Below are 27,974 nucleotides of genomic sequence, written 5' to 3'. Positions count from 1 at the left end.
GCTCCCTTTGATTCCTCTTTCTATACGCCCACAGCCACATGCCTGTCTGTACCACCTGCAGAATGGTGCTCAGACGTGACCCTCCCTCGCCACCCCCACCATACCCTACGTCTGGCCTCGGTCTCTCCTCTCTCATCTAGGACCTGCAACAGCCTCCTAATTGATTTCATTCTCCCCACTCATCCTTGATAGAGGTAGCAGAGAAATCTTATAAAAATCAGAGGTGTCCCCCTCCATTCATACCCTTCCATGGCTCTCATTCAGCTCCAGGTAGAGCCAGTTTTTTAGGGCAAATTCATAGCCTGGCTCCTCTTCTTCTGGGATCTGTTTGATACCCAGTATTCCAGCCCCATCCCCAGAGTTCCTCTTTCTTACCAGGACCTCATATCGGGCACGGTTCTATCTCAGTCTTGACACAAGTACTAGAAATACCCCCAGGTACTCTCGGGGTTTGATTCCTATTTCAGTGTCACTGTGAGGTCTTTATTTGACCACTCCATTTAAAACTGGATCCTCCTCATGGGCCCTGCTTATCTCCTGGATCCTCTTTGTCATTGTTTGTTTGCTGTGGGGTCTGCCTGGTTGGGTTTGTCTCTAATGCCAAACTACATCTGACCTGCAGAGGATATTCTTTGTTTGAGATTCCTCTTCGCCACTTACATACACATCCCACAAGGGCTGGGGTACTTGATGTGATCACTGCTCTTCCCTTGTGCCTTGAACATGCACTGCGTGCTCAGGGAACTGAATGACTGACAAGCAGAGATAAATTTTCCAATCTGATGTTTCCAAAGCCAGAGTGGATAGCACACAAGCACACTGCAGGACGCTAGCATCCTGTGAGATTAATTGCCTGCAAAAATTATCCAAGCTGGGAAATTTTCCTGTGGTTTCTACTCCTCAAAATGCATGAAGGTTGCTCTAGGCTCACTTCCATCTGGGACCCAGCCGTCCTGAACACCTGCAAGCCTCCTTCCATTCTGTGTCAGACAGTGTGGAAGACGCAGCCCTACACAAGATTCTCATGTCACCATGCATCACCATGGTTGGGGAAGGACAGTGAGAGGTAGAGCGTGTGCATAGCATGCATGCAGCCCTGTGTTTCGTTCCTAGCATTGCATACACTCAGCTGTGTATGAAGTGTGTGTGTGTGTGTGTGTGTGTGTGTGTGTGTAAGTGTGTATGTGCATCAGATGTTCTAGGCTACTTCGAGGTTCTGAAAATTTATTTGAAGCCCCTTGCGTAGTCACCACCACCGCATGACACTGGAGCTCCAGGTCACACCCAACCTCATGGCCCCCAACCTGGGCAGCCTGCTGAGGCCCAGGGAAGAGGAAAGAGCAGCAGGCAGGGCCGGAATCTCAAGGCCCAAGGCCCCTGCATTGAGGCACAGAGGGACATGTGCTGGAACAAGGGCTCCTGGACCATCAGCTAATCTGAAATGAGAGTGCTGACCAGACTTTGAAGAAGAACAAGAAGAGAAGAAAGTGACCGCTGCTGGGCATCTGTGTGTCCTCAGCCTGACTTCATTTTCATGCAGTCAGATTTTCACAAGTGATGGTAGGTTATTTCATAAAGATTAGAAATCAGTGGGAAAACAGTCACCCCACTCTTACACCCTAGTGATGACTACACTTAAGTCTTCGGCTCTTGTCTGGCTCTGGGTTTTTCCTGCCTGATGGCAGAGGTGAGCCTTACGTCGCCAAAGCTCTGACGGTGGTTGAAATTCTATCTCAGGTCCTCACAGGGGGTTACAGTTTTCCTCTCCAGCCTCAGGGTGTGGTGTCTCCTCCTTCCCAGGTTTGCTCCTGAGGTCCAGTTGGCGTCTATCTCATGCTTCACCCCCACTCTTTTCGTATTTCCGTCCCCAGAATTTTGCAGGGGCAGCCCAGATTATATTATGTTAGAGTTTGAGTTTTGGAGAGGAGAGGTGGAAAGAAAACACAGGTCAGGTCACCATGCTCCGAACCCCTCTGTCCGCTGCCCCTACAGCAGTGATGGAAATACTGGGTTCCCAGTGTGTGTTTTCAGGTTATCTAACGAAAATTTTAATCCTACTATTAAATGCTTGCCAAAGGTTTCATTTATGGCCTGTTGTAAATGTGCACGTTTTAAAATAAAACAATTTTATCAATGCTAAGGATTTCCAAAAGAATGGAAAGGACCTAGTGGTTTAATAATCACTACTGTCTATTTTAGCAATTAATAAATGAGGTGAGACATAAAATTTAATAGATTTTGTATCATTTTCCCCTCACACTCCTTCATTCCACTTCCCTAGCAGAACTGTATATATTTTTGTGCTTACAAATCTTTTATTATTCAACCTGTTAACAAATTGAATTTTTGAGATGTGTCAGTTTCCAGCCAAACCAATTGGATGAGAACACAGAACTACTGTAAAATTTTGTAATTATTAATGATAGAAAGTTTTTGAATATCAAAATTTTTGGAATCATATTCTTTATCTACAGTAGAAAGGCTAAAGAAACAGGAAATTAAGCAAGTAGGTTAGCACACTTCCTTGTGCTCTAATCTGTGTAAATTCAGGTAACACCAATTAAAATTTCAGAGCACCCCAAACATCTCTGAATGTATGGTGGGTCCCGTGGACTCCAGGCCATACAGCAGCACTAGTCCAGGCAAGGAGAGTCACAGAGCTGCAGCCTGGCTTGAACAGGAGGGATTTCCAGGAAGAGGGAAAGGGTGGTCACTTCCAAAACAGTACAGTCAAGACCTTAGAAAATCCACTTCCACATCACTACGAACGGGACGTGGCAAAAAAAGGTCAGAATAAACTTCTTTAATGAAATTGACTAAAGGCTGGCAACCATTGAGGGGTTTATTTAAGAAAAGAAAGTCAGTGTCTGGTAGAGACTGTGAGCCTTTGCCCTGTCCTGCTCTCCATTACTCAACTCCATGGTCTCACAAGCATGGTAGCTGGAAAAATCACAACCGTGATGTCTCTGGAAGCTGGGGGAAAGCATTTGGAGTTTCCTCAAAAACAACTGTCACTGTTTGACCTATATATTTTAGCTCACTGAAAAATCTATTTCCAAAGCTTCTACCTGAATCAGGGATCACTCTGTGAGAACAAATATCCACTGGACATTTGTCAATAACAACAAACAATAGTTAAATCAGCACTGCAGCCTCGGACCAAGAATCGCCAGTTGAGGTTTAAAACAAGTCAACAAAACATCTTCAAAGGAATCAGCTGTCCATGCCAGCTTTGCAATCTGCCCCCCATAATTCCCAAAGACCCAGGACAGAACCTGAGAAGTCCCTCATCTCTCCTTCCCGGATGGCATCAGGGGTCTTCACAGCCCACATAAGGGAGACAAGATTTGCAACTCGAGGATGCCCTATCTAGAACATAAAAATGCCAGTCACCTGATATTAAAAAGGACTGAAGACTTGAATAAGACGTTTGCCCAAAAAGACATGGCCAAGGATCACATGAGAAGATGCCGTATGTCATTCACCACTAGAAAGGGGAATCAAACCGTGACTACAGACCACCTCACCCCCACTAGTGTGGCTGTCATTTAAAAAGACAGATAATAATAAGTGTTGGCCAGGATGTGGAGAGACTGGAACTCTCATGCATTGCTCATGGGAGTGGAAAATGCTGTAGCCACTTTGCACAATATTTTCATGGTTCCTCAAACAATTAGCATATGACTCAGTGTTTCAACTACAAGGTCTGTACCCAAAGAATTGAAAACACATGTCTCCACACAGACTTGCACACAAATGTTGGTGGCAACATGATTCATAGCAGCCAAAAAGTGGGAACAACCCAAATATCAGTCAACTGATACATAAGTAAGTAAAAAACACTGAGTTGCACCCTTTCATCATGGGCTGTGTGGTATGTGGCTTATCTCCCCACAAAGCCGTTATTAATGAAAAAAGGTAGGGGATCACATCATTTGGGAACAGACAGTAGAAGAGTAAAAAATCATTTCAAGATGCATTTCTTGTTCCATTAGGAGCACATTGCTGTGTCTTCTGGCAAGTCAGGTATAGAAAGAATGATTAAGAAGAAAGTGAGAAATGTCCACTAGTGTGTGAAGTCTGAGAAGAGAAAGAAATGGGTGATAGGGAAAAGGAGGCAAAGCATAGCAATCGGGGAGCCTCTGTAACCTTGGGGCTAAGGGGCTTTCCAAGCGGCAAGTGCAGACCTTTACATGAGTTCCTCATTCTCTGTGATGAAAGCATCACTTTGTCCCGGAAGTCCATCCCCACACTGCCTCCATGCCATGTGCATACCTTAATGGAATGTCCCCAAATTCTCTCGTTAGCCCTAAGTTCCTCCAAAGCAAATGTTCAGTGATCGTCACATTCAGGGTGCACCTGGGGGTGCCTGACTCATGCCGGCCCCCCTCACTGTGTCACAGCCACTGTCCCAATGCACCTCTGTGCACAAGCATGAAGCAGTCACACTGCCCAGGTCAGTTCTCTTCCTCCCGAGGGCAGGACAGACGCAGGGTCACTGGGTCCATAAACCAGTCCTTGCCCGTGGCTCTCCTTAAACTCATCTAGGGAATTATTCTTTATACAAGAGGCAAGATAGATTATTAATCTCTTCTGCATAATTTGAAGCAAGTTTCTTTAGTATCACTTTTCAAACCTTGAAAAGTTTGATACAATTTTAAGCTAGTTTTTACCTTTTTTTTTTTTTTTTTAAGTGGTAGTGTTAGCCCCAGTTTGGGCTCACATAGCTGGGAGTGGTGTAACTGACACTGAATTAGGGGAAAGCGATGTTGTTGTGTCTGTGTTTTCAGCCTGGGCTACATAGCAAGACCCCATCTTGAAAAAAACTGGGTTTGGTTTGGTTTGGTTTCATTTCGTTTCGTTTCGTTTGGTTTTGCAGTACTATAAACCCAAAACTGCTCCACAAAATAATGTCTGTTAAAAATAAACATCAGTTCAGGAAAAAAAAAGTAGGCAAGAGTTACTTTTTATTATTTAATAAGCTGTCTTGTTCCCAAAGTTATCTAATGAACTATGTACAAATAGTAACTGTTTTGAGTCAAAGCAAAAAGCTGAATCTTAGCTTTAAAAGGTGGGAGTAATAAACCAGACAATCCTGGACGCTCAGAGAGATCTGCTATTAATTGTGGGAAGGGCCAGCCTTTGGGAGGGGTGGCAGAGGCGTGGCCTGTCATCTACCAAACAACAGCCTGGGCCAGCACAAGGGGCTCAGGCTGGACCCCCTCTCTGCAGAGGAAGGAAAGAAGCAGATATTTGTTTTTTTGAGACAGAGTCTCACTCTAGTTCAAGCTAACCTTGAACTTGCAGGGAATCTCCTGACACAGCCTCCCGAATACCGGGGTTACAGGGCTGAGCTACCACTCCCAGCCTGAAGCGGGTATTAATCAAACAACCACACACGTCCATAAATTCCAAATGTGACCTGCACAATGAAGGAAAAGTCTCCAGATTCTCAGCCGATGTCCCAGAGACAGAATCTACTGAGGTTACATCCTCTTTAAAAATGGAAAACAATGACTAGGTTTTTAAATTGAGGTTTTTAAAAAGGAATGAATGCCAAAGACCATTTTATTGAGCTGCTGGAAATTTAAAGAGACCGAATCTCACTGACACATGCAGGAGTGTCATCCATGCCATCAATGCTTCACCTCCCGACAGGAGCCCCATAGGGTGTATGGTATAAGCAGCATATTAGGCCTCGCTATCACACCAAAGGAAGAAATCACAACCAAGGCACAGGCCTAGAGGTGCCACTGCACAGGTCTCCTGCCCTTCTCCTGCAGCCCCCCCACCACAGAGCTCCCTGCTGCAGTGCACGCCCTGGTCAGAGTGCTCCCAAGTCTCCCTCGGGTCTGGCCCGTCCCAGGACTCAGTGCCCTGGACCAACACCTCAACTCAGACAAGATCACCCACACACCTCACAGCCTGGCTCTGCCTGCTCACCTTTCTCCCTCTGCAGCCCACACTCCTGGCTGCCTCTCTCAGCCCCTCCTCAGATACTGTCCTCTGCTCCTTTCTCAGAAGCAGGGCCTCCAGGCTGAGGCAGTGGAAGAGTCCGGGGGGCTGGGCTGAGCCGAGACTCCGACATCACAGTCTGTACATCTAAGGGGTCCTGGCAGAAGCCACCTCAGCTTCTGCTGCCAAGATCTGATCTAATCTGCTCATTGTCCCATTCCTACCAGTCACCTCCAGGCCTCTCTCACTCATCCCCTGCCCCTATGGTCACACCCAGGCAACAGCCTAGCTGGTCCCTTAGCTGCTGTCCCTGCAGGCCAGGTGCATCTTGTGTGCATGCTACTGACCTCAGCCTCCTCCTCACCACTGTCTTCCACATGGCCTGGAGAGCAGAGTCAGGACTGCTTCGTGGGCTCCCCAGCACAACCCCAAGCCACTGCACACCCAGCCCTCCTCATCTGGAAGGGACGCTGGCATTGAGGCTGGCATTCCATTCCTCTGTCATCCTACTCGTAATGGTTGTAGAGCATCACAAACTGGGACCAGATCCCACTTGTTTTGCATGCTGCGTGTGTGACAGTGGAGGCAGTCACTTATCACACAGGGTCTTAGAGTCTGCATCTTCCCCTGCCTGGGGAGGAGAACACCTGGGGTCTCCTGGGGGAGACCAGCAGGCTGATGAGAAGGTACATTTGACATGTGTCACAATGCCTGGCACACTGGTGCAGCTGCCCACCAGTTCAAGATGTGTCGATCTGTCTTCAGTGCTATGTACAAAACACACTGTGTTTCCATGGTGCTAACTCGGCCTGCAGAAGAGACTGAGCGGTCAGAGAGAAAGGGTAGCCGTGAAACTCAATTCCTTCTGCCTCCTTCTCAGTCCACGTGTTCCAGCACCTCTGCCTGGTGGTGACTGAGTTGGTGCTTGTATGCCTTGAGCAGTCAGGTGTCATTCACTTTACTCCTGGTGAAGTTGAAGTGACAGTCCTAGCAGAGCCAAAGTTTTCCCTGTGGGTCTTGAAGCCAAGACAGACCCTTCTTACACAAAAACAGGGCTGTCAGCGCATCGCGTGTCTGCATAGTTGCCTGAAGCTCTGGACTGGCAAAATGAAATGACGTTCTCTCATTTTTTTAAGTTTCACTTGCCTTTTGGAAAACACAGTACCTAAGAGTAATTTTCCTTTGTTTGTTTAAGGCTTACCTCCAATTCCTTCAATGTCCAGGACGGGCTTCGCCGAATTCTCCATGAGGGAGCGTCTGCGGGAGAAGCTGCAGGCTGCCAGGGTGAGAGGGTCACGCGTCTTCCGCTCCCTACTGACGGAGGTTCTTCTGGGCTTTGCTGGCTTCCTGTGCTCCAAACCACACAGATCTGAATGCTACGCAATTTCTCTTTCTCATTGTAAATGTTAGTGTAGTATTTTGCTTGGCAAGGGTGAAAATTATGCTTGAGAATTAATGCCATTCCCTAAACCCTTTTCCCTGCTCGTACCCCTAACTAAAGAGGCTTGGTGTGCGTGATAGAGCAGAAACTGAGGTTTTTATTTTCACAGCATTCCTAGTGTTTCGTAGCCGCAATTTTCTGTTTGACTTTTCAGTCCAAGGCCGAAAGCGCGCTGCTGCAGGAAATTCCCACCCCGAGACCCAGGCGCCTGCGAAGTCCCAGTGAGAAAGAGTTGGAGACAGAGTTTGGCCCGGAGGTGAGAAACAACCTGAGCCTCCACCTAGGCACACAGATGCTCTGTGAAGTAGGAATGATACCAGAACCTGACTTTTGGCAGGGCTCTGTGGACCAGTTTGGAAAAGAAAGTACATGTTAGGGTACAGGGTCAGAAGGAAGTAGCTTTACATGATCTCAATGAACAAGAAGGACTTAGGCCAGATGGCTGAAGGTCCTTAGGGAAGGCACATTACATGGCAGTCATGGTTGTCACTGGGTGAGAATTATTCCAAGCTTCAAAACATCTCCATCCAGATAATAATGATCAGTCAGCCTGTCAATAATGTCCTGTCACATCTTGAATGTCTAGTGGTACAAATATAAACTACGTTTGTGAGCATAATTTGTTCCAGAATTATATTTACTAATCCCAGGCACTTGTATATGTCTCAGGGAATTTCCCCTTAAGAAATAATGAGAGTCAGGCTGGGGATTTAGTTCGGCGTTGTAAGTGCCTGCCTGGCAAGTGCAAGGTAGTGAGTTTGATCCCCAATACCAAAAATAAGAAATAATGAGAGTTCAGAGGATTCTGTCCAAAATGATTAGCACAATGCAATAGAATACAAAATAATAAAGAAAATTCAAAATATAAAGAAAAATAAGCAAATTAACCTGCAATTACCTTGGAAAACCTTGGTGATTGGAGTGAGGGGGACAGGAGCGCAGAGGGCAATCGCGCAGCCCGACATTAGCTATCACTGATGGTACCGGGCTTCTCCATCTGCTCCATGGAACCCATTTCTTTTCATGCACCCTCACCGAGGGACCTACCCAATGACTTCTGCCTCCTTTTGAGGAATTCTCAAAAATTCAGTGCTGCACACAAACCCGCAGCAAGTACAAGAGAGAACCAGCAGCTCAGCTGTGATCACGTGAAGCACGGAGCCACCTGCTACTCACAACACAAGACAGCGCTCCTTTACCAAGGGAAAATTAATTCGAAATCTTTGCTCATCTGGCAGAACATTGACAGAAAAGTTATTTGCAACCCAAGGCTTGCTGTATTTTGAATATATTTTGGGGATACCTTAGAATTGTTCGAAAGGGAGGTACGGCGTTTGGATTGTGGTGGGGATGGAAAAGAAGCTGTACAGTAGTTAGATTTGAAAAGGATTTGATTAGAAAATGGATGGAAACATGGGACCAGTACTTTGTGGAATGGCATTCAAAGAAAAACGAGAGAGAACCCATAAGAGAATTCTCACCTCAAGCGGGTAAAGACTAGGCATTCCTACCTAACCTACAAATCTGAAATCTGAAAGGCACCAAAGTCCTAAATTTTTTGACTATAGCTGTGACATGGCGAGTGGAAACCACATGCTTGAACCTGTATGAGTAGTCACTGTCAAAACACTGCAAATGTTGTAGAAAATTATCTTCAGGCTATGTGTGTTAGATGCATAGGATTTTGAGTCTTGTGTTTAGACATGGTCCTATACCCAAGATAATATGGAAATATTCCAAATACACAAACATTCCAAAATGTGAAAGCAAAACCCAAAATCCAAACCATTTCTGGTCCCAAGCATTTCAGATAAGGGGCCCTCAAGCTGTATAGGCAAAAAGCTCAGTGAACCAATGCAGACAGCAGGTGAGAGGCTCAGTAGGTAGGAGCAGGATGTGCACCCTGCTGGGGCCTTTGTTGAGCTTATTTACACCCAAATGCCTGTGCTCTATAGACAGGAAATGATCTTCTGTGAAATGGGTAATCTATTGGTCTATGGGATGCAATAACACACATTGAGTAAGGAAATGTTCTGCTGACTCAACCTTCTGCTGCGGTTGAGGTCTGTAAGTCTTTAAGCATTTCATTCCTTGCAGTGATGAGATGCACCAGTCAGGAGAAGAGTCTTCAGGGGTTACTGCTAGATTTAGAACTTCCTTTTCTCCTGATTCACGTGGTTTACCCATCATTTTTTTCCCACTCATATAGCCATGTAAAGAATCACAAGCGACTTCACACAGAAATGATTCCCAAAGTTATTCAAGAGTGAAGTTTCATGATGCCGTACAAAAGATCAAGTCTAAACCCCAGGTGAGAATCTTGTCGCCCCACCCCCACCCCCCGACTGAGTCTCACTGAGGAGTTCAGGCTGGCCCTGAGCTCCCTGCATAGCCCTGCCTGAGCTTCCCAGTACTGGGCTTGCAGGAATGTACCACCACACCCTGTCTTTTAAAACTATGGTTTTTTGTTGGTGGTTTTCAAAAACATCTATGAAGAAATGACCATCTATGTACCTGACTTCCTACTGTCAGGGAGCATAAAAGAAACAAGAATGAGAAAGGATGCCTATTTTCAGCTGTCCTAGGATCTAGCTGGAAAGACCAGATAGTGACTTGTTTGAGGACTGTGGATGGGGGGAGAAGAGAGGCTGAGGAAGTAGGGAGGAGAATGTTCTGCTCTGAAACTGCACCAGCTAGGAGGGAGCAACAAAGCAGGAAGCATACTAACTTTCGAAGAGCCAAAAAAAAGCAAGGAGGGAAACAAAAGCTGATTTTGGGGGGGGCTGATTTTGTTTGTTTTTGTTTTGTCTTTTTGAGGCAGGGTTTCGGTATGAATTCAGTGCTGAATTTACTTTGTGGCCCAGGCTGGCCTTTAATCTCAGGAATCTTCCGGCCGTGGCCTCCCACGTGCTGGGATTACATGCACATGCTTCTATGCCTGGCCAAAGGCCATTTTTTTTAAAAAAGAATGTTAACGAATCTTACGTTTTTCCTAATTAAACAGAACTGTCTGAACATTGGCTGAATATAGAACGATGAACTTGCTTTTTGGCATCTTAATAATATTTTCTAAAGTTTTTACTCATGTAAATATTATATGTACTTGCTTACTAGCATGTAAATAATTGTCAGGTTTCACTTGTTTATTTAAGTAGACCTCCAAAATGCATGTCAGGTTTGTAAAATTCATTACCAGTCCATAACAAATTAACCTTCAACAAAGATAACTGTGTGAAGGTTTTTGTTGTTGTATGGTCACTGTTGGGTATGCACGTGTAGTCCTGGGGTTTAAACTCAGGGTCTTTGCACTAAGCTACATCCCCAGCCCTTTACTTTTTGTTCTGAGGCACCCTCTCACTATGTCGGCCAGGCTGGGCTCAAATTTGCCCTGTTCCTGCCACAGCCTCTCACAGTGCGGGAATTACAGGCTTGCACCACCATGCTGAGGTTGTGCAGAGCATGTGTGGTTTAAATAACCTGCAGCTGCTCTTGTGCCTTGTTCTCCTTAGGCCCCGCCTGGCTTCCCTTCTGCAGAGGAGGCCTATAACTTCTTCACCTTCAGTTTTGATCCCGAGCCAGAGGAACCCACAGTAAAAGCAAGAGCAAAAAACAGAGATGGAACCCATCAGGAGGAGGAAGGAGAGGAAGAGTCACCCGCAGGAGGCATGAACAAAATGGTACTTAATGTCATAGCGAGAGCAGGGACACCACAGAAGGTAGGTGAGGGTCGTGGCCTCTCGTGACAGAAGGCAGCTAAGGACAAACCTGCCACCACGGTGCCTGACAGCTCGCCCACATCCTGGGTGAGAATCCTGGGTGAGGGCAGCGGGATTACTGCTTAGTGAGGCATTGGCCGCCGTCGGCTTTCTGTAGCCCCTGACTGCACCCCGCAATCTGCAGTAGGGGCTTTGGTTGAATCTGCCTGCCTTTCTCTTGCTGGGGGGAAGAAACGAAATAACATGGTTTGCAGATTTTTTTTCTGTTCTTGCCTAAATGATTAGCATTCATTTCACATGCTCAGTGTGTTTCTCTCCAAGGCAAATAAAACCTCTCTCATTGTCTCTCCACAACCTTACAAGCAAGCAATGTTTTGTGCCCAATGTCACACCCAAGCTACAGCTTGGATTCCGTAGTTGTGAATGACGTGAGATTCAAAAGAAAATTCAACCTTAAGAAATGGGCAAAGATCTTTTTCCTTCTTTTTTATTTAAATTTAGTTTTTAAATGGACACATAAAGCAGAAAGATTTGTACATGTTAATGAGATACCATGCTGGGTAAAGCTTTTTCTTTTGGCTTAGTCTGGTGATGAAACCCAGGGCCTCGTGCATGCTAGGCAAGTGCACTTCCGTGGAGATACATTCTCAGTCTGGGAGAATGTTCCAGAGCAGATGTTTCTCCACAGATGATGACAAATGGCCCACGAGACATAAAAAGATGCTTATCATTGTTAGTCACTAGGGAAATGCCAACTTACACCATAATGAGATGCTACTTCATACCATCAGAGTGGCTAGCACAAAACCAGAACTAAGGGTTGGAGAGGATGTGGGGAAACTGGAGTTTTGTGCATGCATGACTGGTAGGCATGTGAAATCATGCGGCCACTGTTATAAACAATACGGCTGTTCTTCAAAACTTAAACAGAATCACTGTATCACCCTACAGCTCTACGCTGAAGATAACTCTTCCCTGCCAAACTGAAAGCTTAGGCTTGAATAGGGATCTGTGGACCAGGGTTCACAGCGGCATTATCCACACCAGCCCAAAGGTGCAGGCAAGCCCTTGTGTTTAACAGATTAATAAAATGTGCTCTGTGAATCATTATTAACCAGCCTCCAAGAGGACATCTCAGAGACGTTATGCTAAGTGACATCACGAAAGGATGAATACTGGGTGATTTCATTTATATGAGGCACTGAGAGCAGCCAAGATCATGCAAACAGAAAGCGATGATTGCCAGAGTCTAGGGGAGGAAGAATTGGAAATTAGTGTTTAATGGGCACAGAGCTTTCATCTGGGTAGATGAAAAAATTCTGAAGATGCTTCTGAATGTACTTAACATTTATGAACTATGGTCGTGTGGGAATGGTTAAATGATAAATGTTAACCGCATATATTTTACAACGTTAAAAATAAAAAGGGAAAACACACCAGAACATTTCATGTCTGCACTGTTGGCATATTTCTGGGCTTCACCTCTATCTCCTCCCTTGAGAAAGCCTCCCAGGAATGTATTTTCTTACTGAGGTCTACAGAAGCATGGGAATATTTCAGCTTATTCTATAGTTACTGCTTTACACATCAATATGCAGCTTGTTCTGACTCAGGATGTCTCATGAGATTGTAGACAAGACAGACAAGACCACAGGCATCTAGAAGTTTGGATGGGCCAGGAAGGTTTCCTTCCACACTGGCATATTTGCCCTGACCACGGACACATCCCAGGGCATGGCTTCAGTGTTCTCAGAACAGCACAGCCGGCCTCCCCCTAAAGCAAAGGGGATCTGAGAGAGAAATCAACGGAGAGGCCACAGTGCCTTTCAGGACCTAGTATCAGAAGCCAACACATCACCTCCACCATGTAAACTGCAAAAGTCAGTGCACTCTGAAAGGGAGGAGAATTAGGCTCCCCCTCGCAAAGGCAAGGTATCTGAAATCCTGACTCGTCTCCAAAAGCTACTTCCTCCTTGCTTTGTCTTTTTACTTCCTGAGGAGCTGTGTGCAGCCCTGCGCCACTGCCTGACGTGTTTTTAAGTACTGTCGTGCTCAGAGGGGTTCGGGATTTTCTGGGTGGTGTCAGAACCTGGAGGCTGCTTCCCTGGCTGCTTTCTTTCTGTCTTCTCTGCACATTTCTGTTTACTTTTGTTCTCCACGAAGCAGAGGTGCGCAGGAGCAAAATAGATGATGCACTGACATTGGTGACTTTTTGTTTTCTGATGATTTGGGCATTCTTGGCCTTGAGGTTATGCTGAAAGCATGGTTTCCATGGAGACTGACTTCTCCTTTCTTATTCTTTGGCACTTTTGGGGAGGAAATATTAGGAGGCCACTAGCTGGGCTGCCCTCACAGTCTTTAGATACTGCTCAAACACAGATGCCACGTTCAAGTGTTTAAAGAAGAAAAGGAAAAAAAGAAAAGGGGGAAGAAAGGCAAGGAAAAGGAGGAGGAGGAGCAGGTGGAGAAAAACCTGGAAAATACTGAAACAAAATTCTTATACTTCACATATTTCACACGCCTGTGCTTAGATTTTTAGTGTATAATTTAGTTTCATCCTCACCTTGTCGTAAGAGGTTAGGTCTACTAGTATCCCCAAGTTCCTGGGAAGAAAACCAAGAGTCAGAGGTGAAGTAAGTCCCCTGAGTCCCCAGAGGCAAAGCTGGGACCCACACCCAGGCCATCTGAGCACCTGCCGTCTTTGCTCTGGGGTTGATGCCACGTGAGAGTTCAGTGCTGTGGGACTCAAGAGCTGCTAATTCCTGTGCTCACCACTTCTCCGAATCAGCGTCTCTGCCTCTGACATCCTCTGGGTGCACTGAACAGTGGAAAGCCAACAACAGAACCCGCTGGGTATATGTGAAATGCTGTGTAGCTCTATGCTTTCATTTTCTTTGAAAGACAATTCAGTTTTGTTGCGGGACTTGTTGAGTCTGATCAGTTCAGGGTCAGAAATTATCTTCTGAATAAACTAAGAACCTGGGTGTGAATTTTTTTGATGCTTTTTAACACCATGCAGGATGAAGAAGAGCTGCTGGGCAGTCAGGACGCCAAGGACTTCCTGTTGGGTTTGGACCCTGCACCTGATGAGTTTGTGGTGGTCAGACCTGCAGAATACGAAGGCACCCACACCTGGCTGGAAAAGGAAAAGGAACTCCTCTTTTTCCCCAGTAGGCGAGCAGGTAGCTGTCCTTTCTATTTCTCTGCTCGGTTTAAACATCTGCATTTTCCTTCAGGTGAAATGTACCTGCTATGTGAGGCGTGATTAAAAACAAAAGCACAGGGGCTGGGGATTTAGCTCAGCGGCATAAGCGCCTGCCTTGCAACCAGGCAGACGTGAGTTCGATCCCCGGTACCGATAGAAAGGAAAAAGACAAAAAAAAAAAAAAAAGCACAGTGAATGTTTACTTATTTAAAAACACATGTAGTATGATAAAAAACAGTGCCATAAATTCCCCCCTTGGAACACCCCACCTCATCTCAAACGCAGCAATCCCATCACTCTTAGTGCTTTACGAAGCTGCTCTGGAAGTGCTCTTTCATGAGTATCATTCTGAGGCCTGATTAAAAACTATGGCAAGTGCTGTTACCGAATGACCGCCGGTGGGAAGCAGGTCCTGAAGCATGTGGTGCGTCTGCATTCACCTCCTGCACCAGACCTGGCCCACGAGACCTCCACCTGTTCCTCGAGGTCAAAACAGCCCTGAAAGGTGAACACTGTTACTCAGCTGAGGATGTTAAGGCAGCTCCAACAGCACAACTGCAGACACTCAGGAAAGGACTCCAGAGCAGCTTCAGACAGTGGTGAGAATGCTGGACAGTCAGAGGAGGAAAATGGCCAGGTGTCTTTTATAATAATAAGGACTTTTAAATTTAAATGGCCCCACTGTATTTTTTTTTATCTTCATCATATAAGGATGGCCCATTTCTAGAACTGATTGTACTTACTCATCAGATTAATAATCCAGAAATTTCTTCAGATCACAAGTAAAGAACACAGAAAAAGTCCATTCAATGATACTTATTCATAGAATAGCAGGAGAAACCCCACAGTGCTGGGGGAGCCTGGCATCAAATCTGAGGCAATTTCTGGGTCTGAAAGTAGTGAGACACTGAGATTCAGGCTGTGGGAGCTTTCTCACTTTCCACCCTTGAGGCAGTGGGCCAGGCCCTGGAGCTGAGATCACCTTGTGAGAGGTGGTTCCTGGAAGGTTCCTGGAAGGTTCCTGCAGACCTTCTCTCCGGCCTGCATTTCCTGCTGCTCTTTTCTGTGATGTCAGGGCATCTCGGGCACACTTGGTTCTAGGAATCAACTTGTAAAAGGACAGAGTGCCCAGATCCTGCAATGGGGCCCTGTCTGGTTTTTAACAGCCTGGGCTTCACGTTACTTTCTCTCTGATGCCATTGGGGAGGGAAAAGAAGGGAACTCGAACACTTGGATGGACTTAGGAATATCCATTTCCTATTGATTTGCCCTGTTCTAGCCTGGTTCCAATGAAATGCTGCGTCAAGGTCACAGTAGTGTTTCATCCTGAAAGGTCTTTTTGAGTCAAATTGGAATTTGATGGACACCCCAAATTGCCTTCTAAAACAGGAAGCTGGCAAGAAATACCCACAGGAAACAGTTTAGGCCCAGTGGTGTCACCCGAGTATGCATCCTGTACATTTATTCTCCATCACTCTCTGTCTGTGGAGCATGTACAAGGAGTAAGAGGCAGAGCCATTTCTCCACTCCATTTGTTCTTTTGTTTTTAGGGGTTTTTTTGGAGGGAGGGGGTGTTTTGTTTTGTTTTGTTGTCTTTTAAGACAGGGTCTCTCTATGAAGCTCAGGCTGTCCTTGAGCTCACTTTGTAGCCCAGGCTGGTCTCGAATTCCCAACCATCCTCCTGCCTAGCCTCTCAAATACTGGAATTACAGTCATGTGCCACCACCTCCAGCCACACTGGTGCTTCTTCAGGGTCCAAAAAGACATTTGCAGCCACCTAGGCCAGAAAGCAGATTGCCGCCTGTGTTTTTACTCAGCCCCACTGTCAGGTCTCTCCCCGGGCCCCACTTGAGTTGGGGCAGAGGTTAGGGGAACCATCATCAGCCTCCCTTAGGGGGCTGATGCCAGCATGGCCAGAAATGAGGGCTTGACAAGCACCCTGGAAGCAGTATATGGAGCTCCTCCCTGAGCAGAGAATCCAAGCAATGAAGCTTCTACCCTGCTCCAAACTCCAGAGAGGGCTGGTGAGGAGATGACACTGCGGCTGGCAGCACACACAGGAGTAGGGAGACCACAGCTCAGCTCCCCAGTGTGCAGTCTGGAGCAGGTTCCTTTATGCCGGGCCTGGAGGCTCGAGGATCCAAAAGCTACCTAGGAAATGATTGGGTGTTTCTGGGGGTTGTGAGCTCCGAGAGAACGGCGTGGATGACAGCTTGTCTCCTGTGTAGGTGACGGACAGCCATCGCTCCGTGCTGCACACTCACCCATTTTGGGAGCAGTGACTTCCAGAGGCACCTGCACTTGCCCTGAGGACACAGAAAAACCACAGGGAGGCACAGCCTTGCACTCATCTGTGGCCTCTGCCTTTCTTAGCTTAATTCTATTGCATAGTCTCAGGATAAAAACAGACAGGAGGGAGCAGCCAAAGGCATTTCCATAAGAAACTTTGGCGCCCTCAGGGTGCCATGAGCTGGTGCTGGCTGTGTGGTCGGAGCTCACCCCAGGTCTGTGAAGACCAGAGAGGGGTTCTGGGCTGTGTCCCGCTCTCCTCTCCTCCAGGAGGCTCTGGGCCTCTGCAGCCTGCGCAGTTGTTCTCAGCCCTGCTCTAAAGACCGGGTTGGCTTCTAAGAAGTGCACTCTGCAGTGACCCTGTTATCACCATCGAGTGTGCTCTTGCAAACCCGGACCCCAGATGGTGCGGCCTGGGTACACGGGGGCCCTGCTGTGGCCGAGGCGCCTGGGCTGAAGCCTTCAGAGCAGCTGGGCTCAGGCCCGAGGCTGTGGGCGGGTGTAACACAGGGTGGGCGGGAGTCGCTGGGCGACAGGAAACCTTCAGCGCACTCTCATCGGCTTCATAGGAGCCGGTCCCTGCTGACCTGGGCACAGGACTGTGTGCCCTCCTCTGCCTATCACTAGCTCCTCCCTCCCTCTGCACAAACCAGCTTCTGTGAAAAGCCTCTGTTTGACCTGTAGCTCCCCCCACCCACCCAAGTTAACACCTGAGTGTCTTCTTCATCGCATGCCACCCTCTGACATGATCCTGTAGGAGCCTTCATTTCTTCTTGTTGGTTGGGCGTGGTCCATGCCTGTAATCCTAGCAGTCAAGGGGCTGAGGCAGGAGGATCTCCCCCAGTAAGAGGCCAGCCTGGACTACGTAGTGAGATGCTGTCTGAAAAATTCCTGTGGAAAACTTGTGGTTTCCGCGACACAGAGGCGCCGGCTGGCGTTGTTGCAGCAGGCAGAGGGCAGTTTGCACCGCTGGGGCTGGCGCGCGCGTTCATGGGATTCCTTTGTGAACCGTGCAGTGCCGACCTGGAAGAAGCTCCCCGAGAACGTGCAGCCCAGGTTCCTGGAGGATGAAGGCCTGTACACCGGGGCGAGGCCTGAGGTGGCTCGCGCCCAGCAGAACGTCGTGGAGAACCGGCTGCTGCGCCAGGAGCCGGTGAGTACCTGCTGCCCCGCGGGGACGCTGGCCCTCGCTGCTGCCGGGGCCCCAGTTTGCAGGCTTGTCCGCAGGAAGTGGTTTCACGTGCGCTTTTACTTTATTTCTCAGGACGTTGAGTAAGCCCTACCGCGTCACCTCCCAGCTGCGCAAACCCCATCTTCTGCCCGCTGTTTCTGGGCTTTGGCTAAATCAGAAGGCAGTCTTTTCCCATTCATAGAATGCTTTTTTGATTTTTTGTTTCTTGTTGGGAAACAGGGTCACTGTGTAGTTCAAGCTGGACTTGAACTCGCTATACAGCTCAGGCTGATCTCAAACTTGGGGGATCCTCCTGCCTCGGCCTCCAAGCTGCTGGGATTACTGGGGCTCAGGAAGTCCGTGAAATGCGTACTTCCACAGAATTTTCCCACCAGTGTTTGCTGATTTTATGAACGATTCTGTGTCAAACAGAAGAAGACGTGGTCCTTCCCTCTGTTTGATCTGCAGGAGAGAAAATGGTTCGGCGATGACGGCAGAATCCTAGCCCTGCCGAGCCCCATCAAACCCTTTTCCTCGCGGCCCCGGCCACTGGCTCAGGAGCCCAGTGCCCAGGCGGGACTGGAGACGCACTATAAGAAGGTACCGTCCCCCTGGGTCCATTTCTAATCCGGAAGTCTGAAAACACCTTGCCTAGGAAACAGCTCAGGATGCTGCGTTTGTGGAATTCTCTGCAGATTTTTCTTTCTTGATAACTGACTGCCCCACACTTGAAGAACCAGCAGCAGCCGCGTGCTGTAACAGAGCTAACTCTGTTCAGCCCGCTCCTCAGGCAAGCAGTGCGTTTCCAGGCCAGTCCCTGTCTGAGCTCTGTCCCACACTTCCTGACTTGCTTGAGTCGCCGCCCCTACCACTCACAGAGTGACTGGCCCTCTGTCTCTCCTTGCCGCAGTCTTAATCTGCAGCATAGACACAGTAACAGTGCCTGCTGTGCGGGCTGGGTGAGATAATACATGTGCAAGTGTTTGTTTGGTGCTGCTATAGCAAAACACTGGAAGCTCTCGGTACTTCCTATAGAAAAGAAGCTTATTCCACTCAGGCTTCTGGGGCAGGGGTGTCAGAGGGACCTTCTTGTTGCTGGAACAAAATACATAATGCTCCCAAATTAAAGGAGGAAAGGTTTATTTTAGCTCACAGTTCATAGTTGATCCTCCATAAAAGTGAGGTCATCAGCAGACCAGACGTAGGCTGTAGTCGAGTCCTGCTGTCCTGCTACTAGTATGTCGTTTCAGACAGGTGTCTTTGCCTCTTCCATCCCGGTTCCTTTATTGAAAAGTAACAAAAATCATGACCTCCTCTACCTCACAGGGTCGTTGTGAGCATGGAAATGATGTATGAGGAGACCTGCTTACTAAACTGTAAATTTCTGTAAAATATTACTACACACAAGTATTAACGAATAGCTGCTTTGTACAAAAAAATGTGATGCTAGAAGTTGTTAAAAACTAGACATAAACCTAAGGCCTAGCCTGTGAAAGATTTATCATCTCTTTGGTTTCATTCAAATGATACATGATACAATTAGTGATCGAGGAGGTGTGAATTTATGCATGCATCAGATAATCCATCAGTCCATCCCTTCGTCTGTCCACCCATCCGTTCACCTCAGCATGAACCGCTGATAGAATGAAGCACTACACTGTGAGCTGAAATGGGAAAATGGGAGAATAATTAACAAGCTGCATAGAGGGGGAGGTAGCTGACTGATCTCATCTGTCTCCCCACCTTTAGCAGTTCTAGGCTAAGCTGGAAATACACTGGAGTCCGGAAAACCAGACTGTCAGTTGCACTAAGGGAAGACACCATGCAGACTGCCCCTCGGATGCATGGGTGATGGTTTCCCACTGCATCACCCATGAATTAAATTCCCCACCAAGACAGAGGCTGAGCCATGGAACTGCCCTGCTGTGCTTACCTCCGCAGTGCCAGAGCCCACGTGGGGCTCCTGGAAATAGCCAGAGGCCACCACGAGCTCAGCACAGAGCCCGGACCAGGACCAGGGCCTCCCACTGGCTCCAATCAGACTCATTCTTCCTGTTCCCTTGGGAGCCGCCAGTGGGAGGGGAGGATGGAGGAAAAGGGCAGTGTTTCCTCCTGGTGTGTTACCTTTAAGTGACAGGTAACACTGCATTCATGATGTACAGCATGATGTTTTGGAGTCTGTAGACACAGCAGGATGGTAAAATCTAGCAAATTAATAAGTGCATTTCCTCATAGTTACCCTTTTTATGATGACAGCATGTGACATCCACTCATTACTTTTTCCACAAATACAACATATCATGGTTAACTACAATCACCACATTGTGCAATGAATCTCTGCAAATATGTTCCTCCTGTCTTCTAACTGTGCATGTATATCCTGTGGCTAAAGGAGCTGTGTCCTACTCTCCCCACTAAACACCTAGCACCAGTCACAACAGCCAAGACCTCGTTGGCCATCCACAGATATATGAATAAAGAAAACGTGAGATAAGTGCAGAGTGCATGGTCAGTCAGCTTTCCACAATTGTAACACAGTACCTGAGATAATCAGTATACAGAGTGGAGAGGTTACTCAGAGAAGCTTCTGTTCAGGGTCAGATGGCCCTGTGGCTTTGGGGCTGTGGTGCAATAGCACATCTCGGCAGGAAAGGAAGCCAAAGATACTGCTCTCCTCATGGCAACCAGGAATCAGAGAGAAAGAGGAAGGTCTAATGTCCTAGTGTCTTCTTCCATGGCGTCCCTGGGACCTGCCTTCTCCCATAAGACCCCACCAGCTAAAGGGTTCACCACCTCTAATAGTGCCCAGGCTGTGGAGACCAAGCCTTCAGCACATGCACCTTGGGGAATATTCAAGGTCCAAACTGTAGTTGTGGAGTATTACTCAGCCATAAAAAGAGAATGTGATCCTGCCATTTGAAACAAGATAGCAGAACCTGGAAGACATTATGTGAAGTGAAGTAAGCCTGTCACAGAAAGGCAGACACAGCACGATCTCACTCCTGTGCAGGATCTCAGAGTTGCTTCCAGGGAGGCTGAGGCAGGAGCATCGTTCGTGAGTTCGAGACCAGCCTGGGCTACAAAGTGAGCCAAAAGTCAGCCTGATGGCCAGACCCTGTCTCAAAAAGACAAAAAAAAAAAAAAAAAAGTTGCTTCCTTTCAGTGTTGTTGAGAGGGGAGAGCGTCCTGTGTTATGGGAAGAAATAGGGCAGCAGAGATGAGAAGATCAGCACGGAAAGAGGTTGTCACATGGCTGCACAGGAGTCAGATAAGGCTGCGGTCCCTAGGACTAAGGGCTCAGGGCTAGGCCAGAGGGCTTTGCACTCTGTGGACGAGCTATGCGGCCGATCTCTTTGTTTCTCATAGCACACTCTCTACTAAGCTTATCCTTGACTTGTACACGGCAGTCTTTATCTATTTACTTACTTGAACCTTTTCCTATAATTCTTTCGTCTATCTGGTACCAAAATTTGTTTTTCCATTGTTCCATGCCATGGGGGTTCCTTTAAAAAATTTTTTTTGAGAGTCCACATAGCAATAAATAGAAGCCCCGCATACTAACCCCAACAAGATGGACACAAGATTGAACCTGCCTGCCACACCCTGAGTGAGCCCCATAAAAGCAGGAAAGCAAAGGCAAGAACCAGTAGGCACAAAGCAGCAAGAGAGGAGCTTTCTGTTCTGTCTGTGAGCTGCGTTCCGGTGTGTGTCTTTGCAAGGTGGAAGTTTTTAAGTAACCCAGGTTATCCAAGTGATCATAAACACCTTCAGCATATGCACCTTGGGGAATGTTCAAGATCCGAATGGCCCCGTAGAGATTAACACTAACATGGAGGCTTCAAATTACTCTTTTCCCTGAATGAAAGAGAAAAAAATGGGTCTCCATGACGCAGCGTCAACAAGAGAGTGTGTTAGAACTCAACTCGGAGCCACACAAGGCTTCTGTAAGAGCCAAGTGATCAGCGGAGGAGACGCACAGGGGTGAACTTTTCTCCACCACTTCCACCTGGAGGTGCTCGGGAGAAACTGTTGCTTCTGTCTTCTTGCTGGGTCTCAATATATAAAAAGGGAGGAGAAATGCAACAAAAAGATGAGGAACTCGGGGTCTTGCTCTCTGAAAGGGAGAGAGGTGAGGTCTCTTGAGCAGTGTGGTCAAGGACTTTCAGGAGTCCTGGGAGCTTTTGTATTTCATTACCTGAGCTGAAAGCAGTGAACAGCTCCAGTGAACAGCGTGTGGACCAGCGTTTATGTGGGAACCTGATTTGGGGAACAGAGCACCTTCTGGAGGTCCTGAGGCAGGGTTCATCCAGTCCTGTTCAACTCAACGATATTTGTGAACATGCCAGTTTACAGGGACAACTTTTAAAAGCAAAAAAATAAAAGACTGTAGGAATTCTCATCAAGGGTAGTTTTATGAAAAAAGACAATATCTCATTGCTATAAATGTAAGATGCAATGTATTAGAGTCTGTAAAAAGTGATGTCATAGATATATATATTAATATTTGCCTAATCTTGGAAAAAATGAAATTTACTGTCTAAAAGGAAACACACTGCTGTATCCTTTCCTGGGAATAGTGGGAAAAGGCAGGCCAAGGACAGTGCAATCACAGGTTTAGCAGTCAGTGAGGATTCACATGAGGATGCTTCACTGTAAGTGCAAATACCAGAAGCTGTTTGCATATCTGATAGGGCCTGGAAATCAGATTGTACTACTTCCGCTGCATATTTGTGTGCAAACTCACACAATATGGGCCTCCCCCTTTCTATTCTTTTACAGCATAACACTAGACTCGTGTATGTTATTATGCAGGAAGGCACCTTCTGGATTTCCGTACATCTGTATACCCCAAGCACCACCCTTTCACATCCAACATTTCTCTCAAAATCGCTGCTTGAAGGTGGGCCTATCACACTGGGCACCCGCTGATCTTTGTTAAATAAATGAGATGATGTCTTACAGTGCTTGATCATATATATGCCTGGTGATCTACAGGATATGAATTAGATCTTTTCCCTTAAGGTCCATTTCTAGAGATGAAGAGAGGGGGCCCAGAGACGTGGGCTGACCTGGCCCAGATGTGAGAGCAAGTTCAAGGTGGAGTCAAGGCCATAACCAGGGCTGCTGGTCCCTAGCATCATACCTGATCCCCCACACAGGATAATTAAATGAAGAGATTCTGGGACATGTTGCCCGTAACTGATGAAGGATCAGTCAGTTCCAGCCGGAGGTTTTATGACTCCCATGTTACTTCATAGTTTGTAAATAAAACATTTTGCCATGGGTAGCTCCAGGGCTCATCCTTGCAAAAGAGAACTGACTGATGGATCTCAAGCCACCACAGAGCTCTCTTCATCTTTACGCTTTCACAAACTCCGTAAAAAGTGATGTTCACCATTTTAGGAAAGGAAAATGGAGCAATTTACCTGATTCATTATACACTGAACAATCCAGGACATTCCCACTGCAGATTTCCACTCCCACTTTCTCCACACCGACTCGACTGCTTTCCACACTTCTTGCTCTGTTCTTTAGCCCAATACCTTCATCCCCCCTCCCCGGGAACACGGGGTGCCAGCATAAGGTGCCTTTACAGAAAAGTCTCTTGCTGCTGTCTACAGAACAAAAACGTTCCCACGTGTTTAAAAATTTGGATACATACCTATGACACAAGTGAGGACCATTTGGGACTAGAATCTATCTTTCCCATTTAAAAAATGACAAGATCACCAATTACATAACCTGAGATTTCCAGAACAGAGACATTGCCTATGAAAGAACTCAAAACTATGACTAGGGAGGGTAGTGAAGATGGAAAGACAGGAAAGAAGATGGGAGTGGTTTCCTTTCTCAGTCCTACCCTTTCAGTTCCCTGTCCAAGTATCCAGGAAAGAGCAGGCCCCTAACCAGGTACCGGGGCTCCCACCGCACTGGACATCCGGATTTCGCACCCAGCCGCTCTCCTCTGCAGATCAGAGCGCCACAACCTGGTAAGCGCTCTGCTCTCTCCGGCAGGCTGTGAAGTACGTGCACAGGACCCAGCACGTGGTCGGATCTGCAGACCCTCCCGGCAGTTTCCAGCTGGACATTGACATCTCAGGTTTAATTTTCACTCACCACCCCTGTTTCAGCCGAGAGCACGTTTTGGCAGCCAAGCTGGCCCAGCTATATGACCAGTACCTCGCAAGACACCAGAGAAGCAAGGCGAAGTTTCTTACTGATAAGGTACATGTGATCACCCCATTTTTATAGGGCTGCTTCTCAGAATGACCCCAAGCATGGAAGTGCTCTGTAGCAGTGAAATGCTCCTGTCTCTCACATGACTGCACTGTAGGGGATGTGTGATAGATATACTGTCTTGCCTAGAGGCAGGAGGAGGGGCTTGCAATTTTACAAGTGTGAATTCAGCAGCACACACTTGACTTCTAGAGGAAATTTGAGGAGGAGCACAAGGTATCCCACCCCCAAGAAGTAGGTGTCTGCAGGAGGAGAAGTGGCCGTTACTGCCTGAGGTGATCTCGGATTCTGAGACCAGTGGTAGGTCCAGAGCTCTCTGTCCCAGGGGATGTTCTTGTTTTTATATTTGTGTTTCCTGTAGCGAAGCAGCTAAACCCAGGACAGCTGTCTCAACTGATGCTCAAAACGGTAGCCGCTGTTCATAGTTATTTCCAATGTGACACTACTCCATAGTAAAATTATCAATTTCCACAGATAATGTTAACCATAGACCATTTTACACAGGGTGATCATAATATGTAATATATACATACAATCATTGCACTAAAAGACATACTGTGTTAATTCCTCTCCAAATGCTCTCTTTCACCTCAAACATACTCACTCCATCGTTCTTGCCCCCTTCTGAAGCACATCTGGAAGTTCTTTTTCATGAGTGTCTTTGCACAGTATGGTCAAAAATATAGTGAATGCAGCTGCCTCGTTCCATCCAGTGGAAAGCCAGGGTGACAGAAGCATTATGTGAGTTCCTGTCCACCTTATTCATCAGACTCAGTGCTCAGTGACTGCTGGGGCTTCCCCCAAATGACCACGAGATGTAACCATTTTGAATTCACTCAGAACATCAAGGCAGCCACAGCCTGCACTTGACGACACCACAAAGGACTTCCAGAATTGCTTCAGGAAGCAGCAAAAGCAATGTGATAAGTTGTCTGCAGTGAGGGTTGAGTGGCAAAATACTCCTCACGGGGAGAAACAGTTTAAGATTTAAAGACTCACCAACTTCAGTCACGTCTCATCACCTCGTGTCCTCACTTTAAAACCTTATTATCCGAATGAGATTAACCCACAGTGCCTCCTGTTAGGAGTCTGTCATTTTAGATGTTTTTTCAGAGCACAGTATGCCATCGTTGGATGCACAGGACCCAGAAAGACCCACTGTCAGCTTGAATGCAGACTTGCTTTTGAGATATTCATATAAAAGTAATGTTTAGATGAGCAGTGTGATTGTCTGAGTCACAGAATAGGGATGGACTCTCAGTATTCGTTATTACTCCAGATTTTGGAGGAAAGATGAAACAATTCTCTACCCAAGTTCCTTTCAGTGTGAGCTTGGAGCCAGCTAGGTGCTTGCACGTCCACTCACAGAGTGCTCGCACCCTCTGCCCAGGGGACTGGGTGACAGCTTACATGCCTAGCAGACAGAGTTACTGATGCAAAACTTGTGTCCCTGTCTTTTTAAGCTTCAAGCTCTAAGGAACGCAGTTCAGACTGGACTTTATCCTGAAAAACCTCACCAGTCTCTTGATGCAACCCAGAAGACCATCAAGGAATATAAATCTGAAATTCGGTGAGGAAAGTTTGTAATTCTAACTACTGATTTTTGTTTGTTTGTTTGTTGTCTGTTAGAAACGTACTTCTTTGCAGTTTCTTTTCTAGATAGGTTTTTCTGAATGCACTGAATACCTGTGAAATCCTGGCAAAGGAAATGAGATACATCCCATCATATTAACACAGAACTACTATGGAGGGGCATGTGAGGGAAGCCCGTGTCCTGTGTGCTGCATGGCTAGCGTCACACTTGAGAGAGGAGATTGGAAAGATCCAGGTGTCATGCATGATGTGGTTCACAGATCTGAAAGAACAGCTGAGATGACACTGTTTGTTCTGGGTACCACAACATGTGAGGGACCTATAGACAGAGAAATCCAGTCTCTTCCTCCGGGGAGGAGGGATGGAGGTCAGCAGGGAAGTCTTCAGTGCTGCATAAGAACAATAAAATACGAGAAAATGAGACAGGACATTGGCAGATATCATTTTATTTATTATACTGTATTTCCCTGAAAGTAAGACCTACCTGGAAAACAAGCCCTTCCTGGCTGTTACCATGGTGATGGTCAGTGCTATGCAGAAGATTTTGCCTCACTGTTCTGTTGCTTGGAGGACTGCTGTGTCGTGGCAGGTACAGCAAGGTGATTGGGGCTAGCATTTTTGAAATCTAGTTTTTAAAACTGTTTATTTTCTGGTTAAGTACTATTTTTAGGGAACACAGTATGTACTTTTCTGGGTACAAGGCCAGCCTGGACTGCATAGTGAGAACTTGGCTCAAAAAATCTCCCCTCGAATTTTTTTTCAAAAATTAAAACCATGATTATTCCCCAACACTAAGGAAATGTGGAATGTAAAATGTGCATATCACCTACAATCCCAAGAAGCCTTGCTAACAGTTTTTGCTACTTCTCTCATACACTCTGCGTGTGCCTGCATGCATGTCTGTGTGTGTGTGTGTGTGTGTGTGCAGAATATGAAGAGTATGTTTAAAAATGAAAATTGAACCAGGATATAGTTCAGCAGCATAGCACCTGCCTGGCAAGCGCAAGGTGGTAAGTTCAATTCCTGATACAAAAAGAAAAAGAATTGGTTGCTTTTTTTTGTTTTTTTTTTTTGTTTTTTTTTTGTTTTTTTTTTGTCTTTTTCCTTTTTATTGGTACCAGGGATCGAACTCACAACTGCCTGCTTTCAAGGCAGGCGCTTATGCCACTGAGCTAAATCCCCAGCCCCAAGTGGTTGCTTTTTGACATGCTAGGAATCAAACTCTAGCCCCTGTGCGTGCCAGGCAGATGCTGTACTACTGAGCAACATCTCAGTCCCTGAAATGAATTATTTCCTTATGGAGGTAGGAATTGAACCCAAGGCCTTCCCATTGAGATACATCACCAACCTTTTTTAGGGTTTTGTTTGTTTGTTTGTTTTGTTTTTGAGACAGAATCCAGCAAAGTCTCTAAGTTGCTAGAGCTGTACTCAAACTTGTGATCCTCCTGCCTTAGTCTCCTGAGTGCTGAGATTATAGATGCATACCACCATGCTTAGCTTTTAAAAATTATCTTTCATGTTGAAAGGAAAAACGTATCACAGCCTTTGTGTGAAAATACTTCTTGGTGTGGCACATAGGGCAGGGGCACAGTGACATCGAGCTGCTCTGAAAACTGTTCCTCAGGGAATCACGTTCGCCACCACTATTTGAAAAACAGCAGACCCACGCTGAAATCCTTGGACCATGCCCCATGGGCTCATTGCTGTTTCGCTACGGTGGTTCTGTTGCCCCTGGAGATAAAAACTCTGAGATTTAGAACTTAACAAGAACCCAGGAGGAGGGTTTTCAGCCTTTCACTGACATGTCCCTGGGTGGGGAACCATTCTGAGGAAGGGGGTCTCTTCCTGAAGGTCTTGTTGAGTGGGCCTGTTCACTTGAGCACCCTGCAATGTGCTGATGAGCCACCCCAGGGGCACATCCGATGAGCCCTCCATTGTATGACTTCCTGCAGATGTGCTCAAACAGATGACACATTTACAGCCTCACCCAGCTGCCAGACAATTCCCCTGCATGACCAAACTTCACACAACAAGCACTGTGCACAACCTCTGCTCCCTGCCTGGCTCCTCCCGCCCCAGCTTGCTCCTGTACTCACTGAGCCTCTGGAGCACACCGGCTGCAGCCCTCTCAGCTCAGCACACTGACACCAACATTGCTATTGTTATGGGTCCCCCATGAGACACACTCTTCTTCCTCTCCCAGGGTTCTCTGTGACTCTGCATCCAGCTGTCCTTTTCCCAACCTCCCTCCTCTGCCCTGCTCATAAAGCTTCGGAGTCCCTCCGGTGTTTTCTTAATTTTTACCCTGAGTCCTGGGGTAGAATCCAGGGCTCTCTACCGCTGAGCTCCGTCCCCAGATCTTTTGTT

The 27,974-nt window shown here is 46.9% G+C and overlaps 1 protein-coding gene across 12 annotated transcripts in view; it reads left to right on the top strand.

Annotated features, from left to right (window-relative positions):
* Cc2d2a (coiled-coil and C2 domain containing 2A) overlaps positions 1 to 27,974 on the top strand; it is a 100,523-nt gene that overhangs the window by 18,169 nt on the left and 54,380 nt on the right. For 10 of the 12 annotated variants that reach the window (XM_063230140.1, XM_063230142.1, XM_063230144.1 and 7 more), the window contains 9 exons: positions 7,151 to 7,239; positions 7,551 to 7,652; positions 9,606 to 9,707; positions 10,906 to 11,112; positions 14,132 to 14,294; positions 17,623 to 17,759; positions 18,246 to 18,377; positions 23,793 to 24,002; positions 25,478 to 25,584. In XM_063230140.1, the coding sequence (XP_063086210.1) occupies positions 7,151 to 7,239; positions 7,551 to 7,652; positions 9,606 to 9,707; positions 10,906 to 11,112; positions 14,132 to 14,294; positions 17,623 to 17,759; positions 18,246 to 18,377; positions 23,793 to 24,002; positions 25,478 to 25,584 (1,249 nt within the window). The remainder of the gene's footprint in view (positions 1 to 7,150; positions 7,240 to 7,550; positions 7,653 to 9,605; positions 9,708 to 10,905; positions 11,113 to 14,131; positions 14,295 to 17,622; positions 17,760 to 18,245; positions 18,378 to 23,792; positions 24,003 to 25,477; positions 25,585 to 27,974) is intronic. The other 2 variants (XM_063230146.1, XM_003464372.5) reach the window with 1 other exon arrangement.

This window comes from Cavia porcellus, unplaced genomic scaffold, assembly GCF_034190915.1.
Source record: "Cavia porcellus strain 051 isolate PalLab524CR breed Dunkin Hartley unplaced genomic scaffold, mCavPor4.1 scaffold_18, whole genome shotgun sequence".
In the NCBI taxonomy this organism is placed as follows: Eukaryota; Metazoa; Chordata; class Mammalia; order Rodentia; family Caviidae; genus Cavia; species Cavia porcellus.
The sequence above is the reverse complement of the archived record's forward strand: the minus strand, read 5'-3'. Positions and strand labels throughout refer to the sequence as shown.